Source organism: Zophobas morio, unplaced genomic scaffold (assembly GCF_036711695.1).
Source record: "Zophobas morio isolate AGI-343-1 ecotype UQ-CSIRO unplaced genomic scaffold, CSIRO_AGI_Zmor_V1 ptg000021l, whole genome shotgun sequence".
NCBI classification, from domain to species: domain Eukaryota; kingdom Metazoa; phylum Arthropoda; class Insecta; order Coleoptera; family Tenebrionidae; genus Zophobas; species Zophobas morio.
Genome location: NW_026972126.1, coordinates 22,776,648 through 22,789,438, shown reverse-complemented (window position 1 = coordinate 22,789,438; position 12,791 = coordinate 22,776,648). Strand labels below are relative to the sequence as shown.

The 12,791-nt window shown below is 39.3% G+C and overlaps 5 protein-coding genes across 9 annotated transcripts; 4 read left to right on the top strand and 1 right to left on the bottom strand.

Moving 5' to 3' along the window:
* Positions 1-582: 582 nt before the first annotated feature.
* On the bottom strand, positions 583-2,424 carry LOC135133313 (heparan sulfate glucosamine 3-O-sulfotransferase 2-like). Of its 3 annotated transcripts, none has more exons than XR_010281165.1 (3): positions 1,931-2,424; positions 904-1,871; positions 583-833 (listed from the first exon to the last, which is right to left on the bottom strand). XR_010281165.1 is itself a non-coding variant. In XM_064061674.1 (2 exons), the coding sequence occupies exons 1-2, from the start codon at positions 2,167-2,169 to the stop codon at positions 1,862-1,864; spliced, it is 249 nt and encodes an 82-aa protein (XP_063917744.1). In that variant the 5' UTR covers positions 2,170-2,424; the 3' UTR covers positions 583-1,861. The 3 variants fall into 3 exon arrangements, 1 of the variants encoding a protein (XP_063917744.1); XR_010281166.1 differs by having other exon boundaries at positions 904-2,138; positions 2,193-2,419; XM_064061674.1 differs by having other exon boundaries at positions 583-1,871.
* A 1,746-nt stretch (positions 2,425-4,170) lies between these two features.
* LOC135133312 (sialin-like) lies at positions 4,171-5,975 on the top strand. The gene is made up of 6 exons (XM_064061673.1): positions 4,171-4,258; positions 4,305-4,489; positions 4,540-5,077; positions 5,126-5,428; positions 5,476-5,714; positions 5,844-5,975. Exons 1-6 carry the CDS (start codon positions 4,219-4,221, stop codon positions 5,973-5,975), a joined length of 1,437 nt encoding a protein of 478 aa, XP_063917743.1. The 5' UTR covers positions 4,171-4,218.
* Positions 5,976-6,435: 460 nt separating this feature from the next.
* LOC135133311 (sialin-like) lies at positions 6,436-8,238 on the top strand. 3 transcript variants are annotated; one of them, XM_064061672.1, is made up of 6 exons: positions 6,436-6,523; positions 6,570-6,754; positions 6,806-7,343; positions 7,392-7,685; positions 7,742-7,980; positions 8,053-8,238. In XM_064061672.1, exons 1-6 carry the CDS (start codon positions 6,484-6,486, stop codon positions 8,182-8,184), a joined length of 1,428 nt encoding a protein of 475 aa, XP_063917742.1. In that variant the 5' UTR covers positions 6,436-6,483; the 3' UTR covers positions 8,185-8,238. The 3 variants fall into 3 exon arrangements, with proteins under 3 accessions (XP_063917742.1, XP_063917741.1, XP_063917740.1); XM_064061671.1 differs by having other exon boundaries at positions 7,392-7,688; XM_064061670.1 differs by having other exon boundaries at positions 7,392-7,694.
* A 24-nt stretch (positions 8,239-8,262) lies between these two features.
* LOC135131802 (carotenoid isomerooxygenase-like) lies at positions 8,263-8,998 on the top strand. The gene is made up of 4 exons (XM_064059653.1): positions 8,263-8,273; positions 8,316-8,479; positions 8,544-8,704; positions 8,748-8,998. The coding sequence occupies exons 1-4, from the start codon at positions 8,263-8,265 to the stop codon at positions 8,925-8,927; spliced, it is 516 nt and encodes a 171-aa protein (XP_063915723.1). The 3' UTR covers positions 8,928-8,998.
* A 408-nt stretch (positions 8,999-9,406) lies between these two features.
* Positions 9,407-10,539, top strand: LOC135131801 (sialin-like). Its single transcript, XM_064059652.1, has 4 exons — positions 9,407-9,552; positions 9,632-9,935; positions 9,978-10,119; positions 10,163-10,539. Exons 1-4 carry the CDS (start codon positions 9,407-9,409, stop codon positions 10,537-10,539), a joined length of 969 nt encoding a protein of 322 aa, XP_063915722.1.
* The last annotated feature ends 2,252 nt before the right edge of the window (positions 10,540-12,791 follow it).

The window sequence follows — 12,791 nt, the reverse complement described above, 5'->3', positions numbered from 1 at the left end:
AAGTTCGGCGATCGCGTCTTCAGATTAGCCATGCAAAATCCAAATGTCAAAGTGAAATTAGAAATTATTCTCAGAAATCAACGAACAACTCAAACTGATTTATTTTATCCGGTGTGATGATTATTGTAGGACATATTAAACGGAATAAATGCACAAATTGATCCATTTATTCGTCATAGTACGCGACCCCGTCAAACGATTCATCTCGAACTACATTCAGGCCGTATCCAAAAAGCCCGAGATGAAGACTTCGAGCAGCTGGGATTAGATGAAAAAGCGAGGGCCTGCTTGTTCTTCGACGGTTAATTTAATTAGTAGGTAATTTGGATAAATTTCACACTTTTTTTTGAATCACCAAAGATTGGAAGTCAATTCATTTTACATTCGTTAAGCAGGGATGGAATTTTTGCCACATGGAAACATGTTCGTTACAAGAAATTTTTGAGAGAGAAATCTAGAACATTCACTCATCAACATTTTAAAATATTTTTCTGTATTACGAATGTGTTTTGGGATTCAGAAACTTTTGTATTACTGTTTTATTTGTTTATTGTGTTAACAACAACAGAAATAAAAATAATATTTCACAAAACAAAGTTACATTTATTTTCAAAGATAATAAAAATTACATAAAATCAGGTGGTGTTAACAGGTGCATGTTTGGCGCCACAATTTGAATTATGCATTTAAGAACTTTTACTAATTTGTAACTGTTGTAAGGGATGCCGTGTCATTGGCACCAATCAGATTATCTCAAGCTCTTGTACGATCCGTGGTAGAAACAATTCACTGGCTCTGATTCTTATCAGGTGGGCACGACGTCTTTTAGGGATCTTAAACAGATGGGATAGAAGAGTTTCAAAAAGCATCATGACAAAAAATTAAAGCCTGAGGACTACTCACATATGGAGTTTTACGAAGGAACGCTTGAGAAAATCTAGGCTGATGGAGAGTTTTTGAGGAACATTTGTTTTACTGACGAATGTTCATTTGGTCTTAAGGGAAGTTATAATCGTCAGAACGATCAAATTTGAGCAATACACAATCCTCACGTGGTCGATGACCATCGTTATCAATGGCGTGCAACTGTCAATGTGTGACTGGGGCTTCTAGGACATCATGTAATTGCACCTTTTTTCATCGAATCTGGATTGAATGCTCAGAAGTAGGACAATATCAGCAAATACTTCCTAGGATTCGAAGGGTGCGGCATCTGCAGCAGATCTTTTACATGCAGGATCAAATCTCCAGCCATACAACTCGCACAAATGTTGTTTATTTGAACCAGTATTTTCCCGCAATATTGGAATGGAAAGTTTTCACTGCCCCATTGGCCTGTGCATTCGCCAGATCTAAACCCCTGGCAATTTGTTCTTTGGAGATTTCTTCACGAGCATCTGTATTCGAACAATACGAGCTATACAAACAGAGACGCGCTGAAACAAGCAATCCAGCAATATTGTCTTCAGATTTCAACTCAAATGCTAATCAACACGCGTAGGAGTTTTGAAGATTGGCATATTTACTGTACGGCTGCTGACAGCAGTCTTTTTGAGCAATTCTTGAAAATAGTGCAATACTTCTCCAGATTCGTACAATATTTCATTACTTCATTCATCAACAATTGTTAAGTTTTGTTATTTGTAGTTATCTAAATGGTTCATTAAAAGGTTCTCTTCAAAAGCGCCAGCTCTTTTGATGGTAAATGTTATCATCACACAATAAGAAAAGCGGGCCCTCGCTTTTTCATCTAATAGCAGTAGAACATGGCATTTTAATGAGATTTTAGTAATAAAGACTCGACCAGCACCACCAACATAACCTAATAAAATATTTTGTGCAGTTTGTGCATTTATTCCGTTTAAATTGACCTACAATAATAATCGTTATATTGGATAAAATAATTCAATTTGAGTCGTTCAGTGATTACTGAGTGAGGCAGCGCGAGTACATCCCTAGCTTCTTCTTCTTCGTCTTTTCGGTACGAATGTACATTCCTAGCTTGAAGGGCTCCCAGGACATGTCAGAATGCTGTCGATGGGGTTTACAGGAAGACCAGCTGTTCGAAGTCTTCATCTCGGGCTTTTTGGATACAGCCTGAGTGTAGTTCGAGATGAATCGTTTGACGGGTTCGCGCACTATGCGGAATGAATGAATCAATTTGTGCATTTACTCCGTTTAATTTGTCCTACAATAATCATCACATCGGATAAAATAAATCAGTTTGAGTTCTTCGTTGATTTCTGAGAATAATTTCTAATTTCACTTTGACATTTGCATTTTGCATGGCTAATCTGAAGACGCGATCGCCGAACTTCGACAGTGCGACGGAACATTTCGCGACAACTCGGATCGGGCGCGAATTTCAAAATACGATTTTTAAAACCTTTTTACAGTAAATGAACGCGATGCAACGATTTGAAAAAAATACTGGCCGATAGCCCTCTTCGACCTCCACAAAGGCATCACTCAGTAATAGCTTTAAAGTGATCTGGGGAGATATTATAAAATAAAAACCAACTTGCCATGTTAATTCCCTATGTCCAGACTTGGATGCGGCACCCTGTATATCCTTTCTACAATAGATAACGTTTTGTCCAGGAATGCTGCCGATATAAGATACATTAGTTTCAAATAAGCTGTTGTTCCTGGACTATTGTCAATGTTGTCGGCTATCATTTTTCTTACTTCCGGGCTATACATTATTTCTGCCGCTGCATAGTTCATTTTGTTTTCTGCTTTCAAATCCGTTATTGTTAGCATATGTTGATCTTTGGTGCAATTTTTTACTAATATTTCAAGGTGAGCAACTGTAGCAACGTAATTCCCTAGAGGTAATATTGAGTCTGATTTTAAAAACTTTGTTCTTAACTTTGTGATAATATGTACAGTGTCTTGGACATACGATGTCAGATCGCTGTCACTGAAACCCATTTGGTACCATTCCCAGTTATTCAAATGATTTTCGTCGGATGAAATAGCTAGGGGAGAATTTAAACGCATCGCTTTGAGAAGTCGCGTTTTCTTGTTGATTTCTAGTTAATTTCTCATTGATTTCCTCTTGATTTCTCGTTGATTTCCTCTTGATTTCCTTTTGATTTCCTTTGATTTCCTGTGATTTCCTGTGATTTCCTGTAATTTCCTTTGATTTCCTCTAACGTGTACAATTGATTTCCTCTGCGGTTTACCCCTCGGACTGGTGTCTGCTGCACCATATTTCGTGATGTTTTTTGCAACAATAGGCAGCGGATTTCTCGCAGACTGGCTCGTTCACAAGGAATACCTCTCGATTAGGGTCACCAGACAAGTTTTTGGCGGCTTAGGTACGAACCAGGTTTGAATAGTAGCTAAGTAAGTTCTATTACATGTAGGATCTGTGGGACCAGCTCTCTTCATCGTTTTGGCTTCATATGTCGGATGTGAGTAGAGTCCGTTTACCGAGCAACAAACCGAAATGAATAAAAATTATGCGATTTTCAAGTGGGTTCAAATGTTTGGTTCTAATTTTTCTTACGTTCCAGCAAACCTTGTCGGAGTGGACGTTTGTGTTTTGGCTTTCCTCTGCTCTGTTGAATGGAACTTATTTCGTGTATCTGTTCTTCTTGTCGGTGGAAGTTCAACCGTGGAATTCCAAGAAGGAAGACCGACCAAACACCATGAGCACATTGTATATTCTCTACCTTACTAAACAAATCACTTCAGCTAAACTATCTTATAGACTTACAAATGGTCTTATCATGGAATTTGCTTGTAACATCACCTTTATTTAATTTAGCAAACTGATGAAAGTGTCATCACAAAAGATGTCATTAGAAAATAAGCATTTGACCGTAAGATTGTTCACGACGAGATGGAGATAAAAAAGAACGGGGAACCTTGATTTTAATTAATAATAAAGTTGTTTGATAAGGTTCTATTACATTTATAAGAATCTTTACGAAGAAGAGCATGACATAGAATCAACTTAAAAATACAGATTCAACCATTAGACAGCTTATTTTTGTCAATCACTTTGTCCACAGATCTTCCTAGGACACGCCCACTGACCCCAAAGTTTGGTCCCTGGACACGCAAGCGCCCCCCAGGGTCTTTTTGAGGTCGAACCTCCGGAAAAAAATAATAAAATTATAAGGGAGCCATGTAACACTCGTTTTTATTTAGGAGGCTGTTGTTAAACTATTTGCAAATATTGTCACTTTGTAAAGTCACTGAGAAGAAATGGATTCCACTCGCTCCTTAGGGGGACGGTTTACCAACTGTAAGTAGTGACAGGCATCTTCCGTTTTAAAACTGTCAAACTCTAGGCATCCTCATCCCTCAACGCTATCTGTTGGGAATCATGGCTAGTTTAGCGACCTTCACTTCCCACACGTTGAGAGTAACAATTTCTCTGGCCATCACCGAAATGGTGGAGAAAAAGAATGAGACTCTAGTAGATAATAAAGACAGGTGTCCCATAATCGACAACGCCACGTATGTTGCTGTCAAGGTTAGCTTTTTGGTTTAGTGAATTCAGAAGGTAAAATGTGTCTTAACCAGAACCACGACGTCTTGTATGACTGGGACGAACATCAGCAAGGTATCATCCTGAGCTCCTTCTATTGGGGTTACACAGTCACCCACATACCCTGTGCCTTATTGGCGGAAAAATATGGGAGCAAACACGTCTTAGGATCCGGAATGTTGTTAAATACCGTCCTAACCATATTTCTTCCGCTCGTTATCACGTCAACCGGTGGAGACTGGGTAATTCTGGTAGTTCTAAGGGTTATCATGGGACTCGGGCAAGGAATGGTGTACCCGGTCATCACTACCCTTCTCTCCCAATGGGTCCCTCGTAAAGATCACGGATTTATGAGTAGTCTGTCGTTCGCAGGAGGAATAATGGGCACCGTAGTTACCAACTCTGTGGGTGGATTTCTGATCAGTTGGTCCGAGCAATGGGATACAGTATTCTATTTCTTCGGACTATTAGGGTTAACATGGAACATCGCTTGGCAGCTCCTTTGTTACTCGTATCCGAGGACACACCCATGTATCAAACCCAAAGAAAAAGAGTACCTTTACCACGAGTTAGGTTTGTTAGAAACGCACCGCGTGAATTCTTATTAATAAATCTGTCCAGCCGAACATGTGAGCGAGGAATCGTTAAAGACACCTTGGAACGAAATGTTCACATCGCTACCCGTCTGGACTTACATAATAGTCCAGGTTGGACACGACTGGGGCTGGTACACCATGGTCTCAGACCTCCCGAAATATATGAACGGGGTGCTCCGCTTTAACTTCAAAGAAAACGGAGCGTTGTCTGCTGCACCATACATCACGATGTATTTAGCAACATTAGGCAGCGGATTTCTCGCAGACTGGCTAATCTACAAGAAATACTTCTCCATTAGGCTCACCAGACAAATTTTCGGTGCTATAGGTACGAACCAGTTTTGAAAAGTAGCTATTTCTGTAATTAACATGTAGGGTCCTTGGGCCCAGCCGTCTTCATTGTCTTGGCTTCGTATGTCGGATGCCAAAAATATATCGCAGTGACATTTTTTACGCTGTGCATGTTGTGCATGGGTTTCTACTACCCGGGAGTCAAAGTGAATGCCCTAGATTTGTCGCCGAATTTTTCCGGTACCATCATGGCGTTGGCCAATGGTATTGGAGTCATTTCTGGCATGGCGGCACCCGCTGTAGTCGGAATACTAGCACCGAACGTGAGTATAGTCCGTTTACCGAACAGATGGAGTAATCACGTGAACTGGGTACATCTGTTCTGTAAACGGAGTATTTATTTCTTTGAAAATGCTGCGAAATTTTGCGTACTGACTTGTATTTCTATCCAGCAAACTCTGTCGGAATGGAGGTTTGTGTTTTGGTTTACTTTTTTCATATTGAGTGGGACTTTTCTCATCTTTCTGTTCTTATTCTCGGAGGAAATTCAGCCGTGGAATTACGGGGTGGACGACGAAGAATAATGATATCGTACTTAGTGTATTTACTTACTACTTTAATAAACAAAATACTTCGCCCAAACCCTTTTGTTAGACGGATAGACATGAATGTGAGGTGTTTCCTCTGGGGCTACCTATTCGCCCACTTACCTTGGGTCAAAAATGTGGAGGTAAACACATTTTAGGATCAGGGATGTTGGTAAATAGCATCCTCTAATTACTATATCAACGAATGGTAACTGGTAATAGGCAGCGGATTTCTCGCAGACTGGCTCATTCACAAGAAATATCTCTCCATTAAGGTCACCAGACAAGGTTTGAATAGTAGCTATGTAATAAGTCCCGTAAAGTTGTCTCTCCGTCGCGTCCTGTGGTCCCTGGATACGCAAGCGCCCCCCAGTGTCTTTGACGTCGAATCTCCAGAAAAATAAAAACTAAAAAGTAAGCTGGCCATGTAATAGTCGTTTTTATTTAGGAGGCTGTTCTTAAACTATTTGCAAATATTGTCACTTTGTAAAGTCACTGAGAAGAAATGGATCCCAGTCACTCCTTAGGAGAACGGTTCACCAACTGTAAGTCGTGACGAGCATCTTCTGCCTTAAAACAATCAAATTCTAGGCATCCTTGTCCCTCAACGCTATCTCTTGGGGATCATGACTAGTTTAGCAACATTCACTTCCTATACGTTGAGAGTAACAATTTCTCTGGCTATCACCGAAATGGTCCAGAAAAAAAATGAAAGTCTGGTACAACATGAAGATTCATGTCCCGTAATCGACAACGCCACGTATGTCACGGTCAAGGTTAGCTTTCTGGTTTAGTGAATTCAGATTGTAAAAATGTGTCTTAACCAGAACCGCGACATCTTGTACGACTGGGACGAGGTGCAACAAGGTCTCATCCTGAGCTCCTTCTATTGGGGTTACATAGTCACCCACATACCTTGTGCCTTATTGGCCGAAAAATATGGGGGTAAACACGTCTTAGGATCCGGAATGTTGTTAAATACCGTCTTAACCATATTTCTTCCGCTCGTTATTACGTCAACCGGTGGAGACTGGGTGGTTCTGGTAGTTCTAAGGGTTATCATGGGACTCGGGCAAGGAATGGTGTACCCGGTCATCACTACCCTTCTCTCCCAATGGGTCCCCCCTAAAGATAAAGGATTTATGAGTAGTCTGTCGTTCGCAGGAGCAATAATGGGCACCGTAGTTACCAACTCTGTGGGTGGGTTTCTGATCAGTTGGTCCAAGCACTGGGATATCGTATTCTATTTCTTCGGACTATTAGGGTTAGTATGGAACATCGCTTGGCAGCTCCTTTGTTACTCGTACCCGAGGACACATCCATGTATCAAACCCAAAGAAAAAGAGTACCTTTACCACGAGTTAGGTTTGTTAGAAACCTACCGCGTGAATTCTTATTAATAAATCTGTCCAGCCGAACATGTTAGCGAGGATTCATTAAAGACACCTTGGAAAGAAATGTTAACATCGTTCCCCGTCTGGACTTACATAATAGTCCAGTTTGGACACGACTGGGGCTGGTACACCATGGTTACAGATCTCCCGAAATATATGAACGGGGTGCTGCGCTTTAACGTCAAACAAAACGGAGTGTTGTCTGCTGCACCATACTTCATGATGTACTTAGCAGCAGTAGGCAGCGGATATCTCGCAGATTGGATAATTCACAAGAAATACTTGTCCGTTAGGCTCACCAGACAAATTTTCGGTGGTATAGGTACGAACCAGTTTTGAAAAGTATCTATTTCTGTAATTAACTTGTAGGGTCCTTGGGACCAGCCGTCTTCATTGTCTTGGCTTCGTACGTCGGTTGCCAAAGATATATCGCAGTGACATTTTTTACGCTGTGCATGTTGAGCATGGGTTTCTACTTCCCGGGAGTCAAAGTGAATGCCCTAGATTTGTCGCCGAATTTTTCCGGTACCGTCATGGCGTTGGCCAATGGTATTGGGGTGTTCGCTGGTATGGCGGCGCCTGCTATCGTCGGAATACTGGCACCGAACGTGAGTATTTATTTCTTTGAGAATGCTGCAAGTGGGTCGAAATTTTGCGTACTGACTTATATTTCTATCCAGCAAACTCTGTCGGAATGGAGGTATGTGTTTTGGGTTTCTTTTGCCATGTTGAGTGGAACTTTCCTCATCTACCTGTTCTTCTTTTCGGCGGAAGTGCAATCGTGGAATTCCAAGAAGGACAACCAAGAATAATGACCTCCTACTTAGTGTATTCTCTACTTTAATAAACAAATTACTTCAACCAAACCCCTTTGTATTAGACGAACAGACATGAATGTGAGGTGTCTCCTCTAATTCACATCACCCTTAACATTAAAATCAAGTTCAATTGACGAATTTAACCACTGGTTCAAACCTCTTCGTTTCGTGCTTCCTCTAAAACCACCCAAAACCCATTCGAACCTTGTCCAAATACCAAACACCAAAGCCGAAGCCTACTATCTCCAAGACGAGATCTTAGTCAAACCAGAAAAACTAGCAGATTTGGGCTGCGAAACTCCTCGAATCAACTACGACCAATATTTAGGTACCGTAATGACTTGTTGTTTTAGGGAGAAAGTATAGGTACTTTTACGCCGTTAGCGCCGATGTGGATGCGCCCAACCCCGGAACTATAATCAAGGTCGATACTGTCACGAAGACTTGGAAAACGTGGTGCGAGGATAACTGCTACCCCAGCGAACCTGTCTTCGTGCCGCGTCCTAACAGCCAGGTAGGAAGATTAAGAGGTTGTGTTTTTGAACAAACTTGTTTAGTTTGAAGATGATGGTGTTGTTTTGGCGTCGATGGTTTGGGGAGGAGATGACACCAACAGAGTTGGTCTTTTGATTCTTGATGCTGCGACGTTTGAGGAAGTAGGGAGGGCTGAGTTTGATACTCCTGGACCAGCCCCAAAGTGTCTACATGGATGGTTTTTACCAAAAGATAAAGTTTAGGGTTTGCTGTCTCGGAACATAAAATTTGTGTACTATTTCCTTGGAATTTTTTAAATAAAAACTTGCAGATATCTTTACTTTCTTTTGTGTATGGAAAAGAAAAATTGGTGTAACGGGTTTAGATCGTGCTTCCCTTGCTTTCTGTCGGAGCAGTTTTTCCTGACTAGGAAATCTTCATGAGAAAAATCGAACCTTTTACTTCACTAATAAATATCATGAATAGTATTTTTTAAAGTTGACTGATTTGACTTAACTGCTGTCATTGTGACAACCTGTTGTAGAAAAATGCAGCAGGGTATTTCCAAGCCCTCACTTCCTTTCGTAGCTCGTCACTCGCGGCAGGACGACGGCTCTGATTCCCGGAGTGGCTCGAGTTCCACACAATCTAATCATGAGTATAATTTTTTCCCGAGCTTCCTTTGAAAAACAAACTTTCCAGGCTGTAACTTTCCACAACGCTATCTGGTATTTAATTTATCATGCTCGTCTTAGCCCTTGGTTTCGGCAGTGCCTTGAACAACAACCTAATGATACTGACAATATTTCAAAATGATACCGGTAAACCTACATACGCATGCACCGTCCCTGAGAGGAACCTGAAGAACATGACAATAAGTTCGTCCAGGCAGGCTTTAACATGTTTAGAATTCTTTTTTTGATATTTCGTTCGACTGGGACTTAAATACCGAGATTATTTATATCAGTTGTTTCTACTGGACTTTTCCTTGGAGCAACCTGGTCATGGGGTACTTCAGTGACCAGTTTGGAGGAAAGTATTTGATCATGGTAGCAATCATGGGTGCTTCCATCAGTAGCCTATTTACGCCTTTGATTTACAAGAAGGCTCGACCGAATTACCACCCGTTTTTCGCATTAAGAGCATTCAATGGTTTTTGTCAAGGGTTCTTGCTCCCGTCACTCTTCTCAATTTTGGTGTATTGGACACCCAAAAACATGCGAACTACGATTGTGTGCATTGGATTGTCGACGAGTTCCTTCGGATACATGGTCAGTACATTCGTGGGTGTCACTCTCATGTGGTACTCTTAGGAATGGACTTCTATTTACTACATTTTCGGGTCATTGGGAGTTATCTGGTGTGCGGTGTGGTATGTTTTCTGCTATTCCAGACCTTATCTTCACCCTTTCATTAGTGCCAGAGAAAAAAGCTTTCTAACGGAAGAACTAGGTGGTGAGGTACTCAACAAGGTACCATTATGACTTCACATTTTTAGAAGAACAGCTGGTTTTTACTCAAAAGGAGGTACCTTGGAGGTCTATCATACGCAGTCGGCCCTTGTGGGCTCTATTGATAAACCACGTTGGAATCATATGGTGCACTTATACTTTCGGAACACGCATGCCCGACTATGTAAAGGAAGTTTTAAAAGTCAGTTACGAACTTCAAACCTACTGGGAACTCATAATGGTTTTTCCCGTGTTTGTGGCAACTATCATCTACGGTTGTTTCTCTGATTGGTTGATTGCTGAAAAACACATCAACATTACAGTGTTAAGGAAATACAGCGTTGCCTTTAGTAAGTACTGCCTTTACAAACACGATTCCTTCAAGAGGATGTTACAACTACTCTTGGTTCTGTGGTTTTTGTAATGATGTTTGTTTTTATTGCACCGAGGGGTAAACCGCAGAGGAAATCAATTGTACACGCTAGAGGAAATCAAAGGAAATCAATGAGAAATTAACGAAAAATCAACAAGAAAACAAAGGAAATCCAAAATCATCATAGCAAATCCAGTTAAACTAGATATTTTCTAGAACTAATAAACATAACATGTATGACATAAGTCGTAGCATTCATCATAAGAAAGAAAATATCAATTTAATCATAAAAGTGGAGATTAAATAACCTTTTAAGGGATAATGATAGAAAATTCCAGTATAATATCATTAACTGACAGCATGATATTTCAGTTTGACAAATATTAAAGTTGTAGTTAATGAAGTGCAGTTCCGATGAGAAATGATACATTATATTGCTTTATACCTACAAACCAAATTTATAATTTCGCCCCAAATTAGTTTTTAAAAATTGAGTTTGTGATATGAGGTCGTGCAAAAATCTTACTATGTGATATCTTCTTGCCTTGGAAGTTTAGCTCTCAAACTTGTGAGAGTATGTTTAGAAGCCTTAGATCAATGACTTCAACTTTTAGCACAATTTTTAATTTTAGTATAAGAGATATGTTGCATCGAAGTGACAGACTGCAAACTATAAACAACATTAAAAACGATTTGGATAAAAAATTCGTTTTTCCTAGAGAAATCAGGAAAAAAGTTCAATCGTGAAGAGAGATTTTGTGAAAAATGATGATTTAGGAAACATTTCAGATAAAGATATACAAAGCACCGTAGAATCAGCTTTACGGGATTGTCTGCGTGACACTGAAGATTTAGGAATGAAAGTGATAGATTTCAACTATATATTTTTGCCTCCGTGTAAAGACAATGAATGCAATGACGAAGTTGAAGATGAAATGTTTAGTGAAGAACAGTGCGATCACATTGAAAATTACAACAATTCTCAAATAGCCATGAAACGTAACTGTTTTCAAGGTTTGGAAAACGATCCAGTTGACCAAGATGAAGACTTACTGAATGATCTTTGCACAATTTCGTACGAATCTAAGAAATTTGACAGAGACACACACCTTAGAAGTTTTGATAGTGACGATATTTTTGTTGAAAAAGGTGATCTAGTCAGAATACGCTTAGATAATACACCAAAAGTTATAAAAAAGTCTTCACTTTGCTGGCTGTTAGACAATGAAAAGGATCGCGTCAGTGTGGATCGTGTCAAAAGATTTATTCAAAATAAGAAATGTAATAGTAGTAGAGTTAACTCAGAAACAGATACCTGTCTTCAACATAAAGATGCATCTCAAATTCAAAAACCAGTCCAAATTGGAAAACAAAAAGACGCTATAATATATCAAGTGACTCATCTGATTTAGACAACCCAAGTAGTATCGAATATGATGACAGCACGGACACCGAAAGTTTGAATTCTTCCAATTATTCTGATGATTTGAATCCTCGTTTGCATCTCAAGGCTGAAAATAGTAAGTTCTAAACCAGACTTAAATATAGACGATTATATTATAATACAATTAACAACTCAAAAACAAAACAAAAAATGTTACATTGGTAAAGTGTTATCACTTAACCCTATTTTTTGTGATTTTTTGAAAAGGAATCCAAAAATTCCGGATGCTTTTATGTTTCCGGACATTAAAGATCAGGGGGAGATCCAGGAAAATGAATATATAATGAAACCACCTCCACCTCAGGTACTCAGAAGAGGCAGTTTAGTTTTTGAAAAAAAATTATTGAAAAAATATTTGATTTAATTCTAGTTTTTTTTTAAGTGATATGATTAAAATTTGTGATAATGTAACCTCAATCTGCGTCGAGATTTGTACAAGTATATATCGTAGAGAATACTAAAGTAAGAAACTGTGCAAAATTCTAGGTGCCTATGAACACTTTTAAAGGGGAAAATTACCTCTGAAAATATATCAAGTGGGGTTATCCACTCCTTTATTGTGCAAAAAAATTCTTACGTGTTAAATTTTGCATTTCATCTGTATTTATGGGTAGCTAGAATTTAGCACAGTTTTTTACTTCAACATCATCTACAATATATACACAAATCTCGACCCAGGTTATGGGGTAAGTGTTTTTTAAGAAGTTGTTTTATTTTGTGATATTTTGTTATGATCCAACAGAAATGCTTTACTTTTATGTTTAGAGTTACCGTTTTTTTTTAACATTTAATAAAATAAATGAAACTACTTGTTTTTTCTGTTTATGCTACCATAATAAGTGACTAAACCCAACTTTTA

Excerpts from the sequence above, each read along its gene's own strand:
- LOC135131802 (XM_064059653.1), top strand. Across the intron at positions 8,480-8,543 it reads AGAAAAACTAGCAGATTTGG|GGAGAAAGTATAGGTACTTT; the intron begins GCTGCGAAACTC and ends TTGTTGTTTTAG. Across the intron at positions 8,705-8,747 it reads TGCCGCGTCCTAACAGCCAG|TTTGAAGATGATGGTGTTGT; the intron begins GTAGGAAGATTA and ends AAACTTGTTTAG.
- LOC135133312 (XM_064061673.1), top strand. The coding sequence starts at position 4,219 with ATGGATTCCACTCGCTCCTTAGGGGGACGGTTTACCAACT. Across the intron at positions 4,259-4,304 it reads AGGGGGACGGTTTACCAACT|GCATCCTCATCCCTCAACGC; the intron begins GTAAGTAGTGAC and ends GTCAAACTCTAG. Across the intron at positions 5,715-5,843 it reads TCGGAATACTAGCACCGAAC|CAAACTCTGTCGGAATGGAG; the intron begins GTGAGTATAGTC and ends ATTTCTATCCAG.
- LOC135131801 (XM_064059652.1), top strand. The coding sequence starts at position 9,407 with ATGCTCGTCTTAGCCCTTGGTTTCGGCAGTGCCTTGAACAACAACCTA. Across the intron at positions 9,553-9,631 it reads ATGACAATAAGTTCGTCCAG|TTGTTTCTACTGGACTTTTC; the intron begins GCAGGCTTTAAC and ends TATTTATATCAG. Across the intron at positions 10,120-10,162 it reads TCTAACGGAAGAACTAGGTG|AAGAACAGCTGGTTTTTACT; the intron begins GTGAGGTACTCA and ends TCACATTTTTAG.
- LOC135133311 (XM_064061670.1), top strand. The coding sequence starts at position 6,484 with ATGGATCCCAGTCACTCCTTAGGAGAACGGTTCACCAACT. Across the intron at positions 7,344-7,391 it reads GTACCTTTACCACGAGTTAG|CCGAACATGTTAGCGAGGAT; the intron begins GTTTGTTAGAAA and ends AAATCTGTCCAG. Across the intron at positions 7,981-8,052 it reads TCGGAATACTGGCACCGAAC|CAAACTCTGTCGGAATGGAG; the intron begins GTGAGTATTTAT and ends ATTTCTATCCAG.
- LOC135133313 (XM_064061674.1), bottom strand. The coding sequence starts at position 2,169 with ATGCACAAATTGATTCATTCATTCCGCATAGTGCGCGAACCCGTCAAA.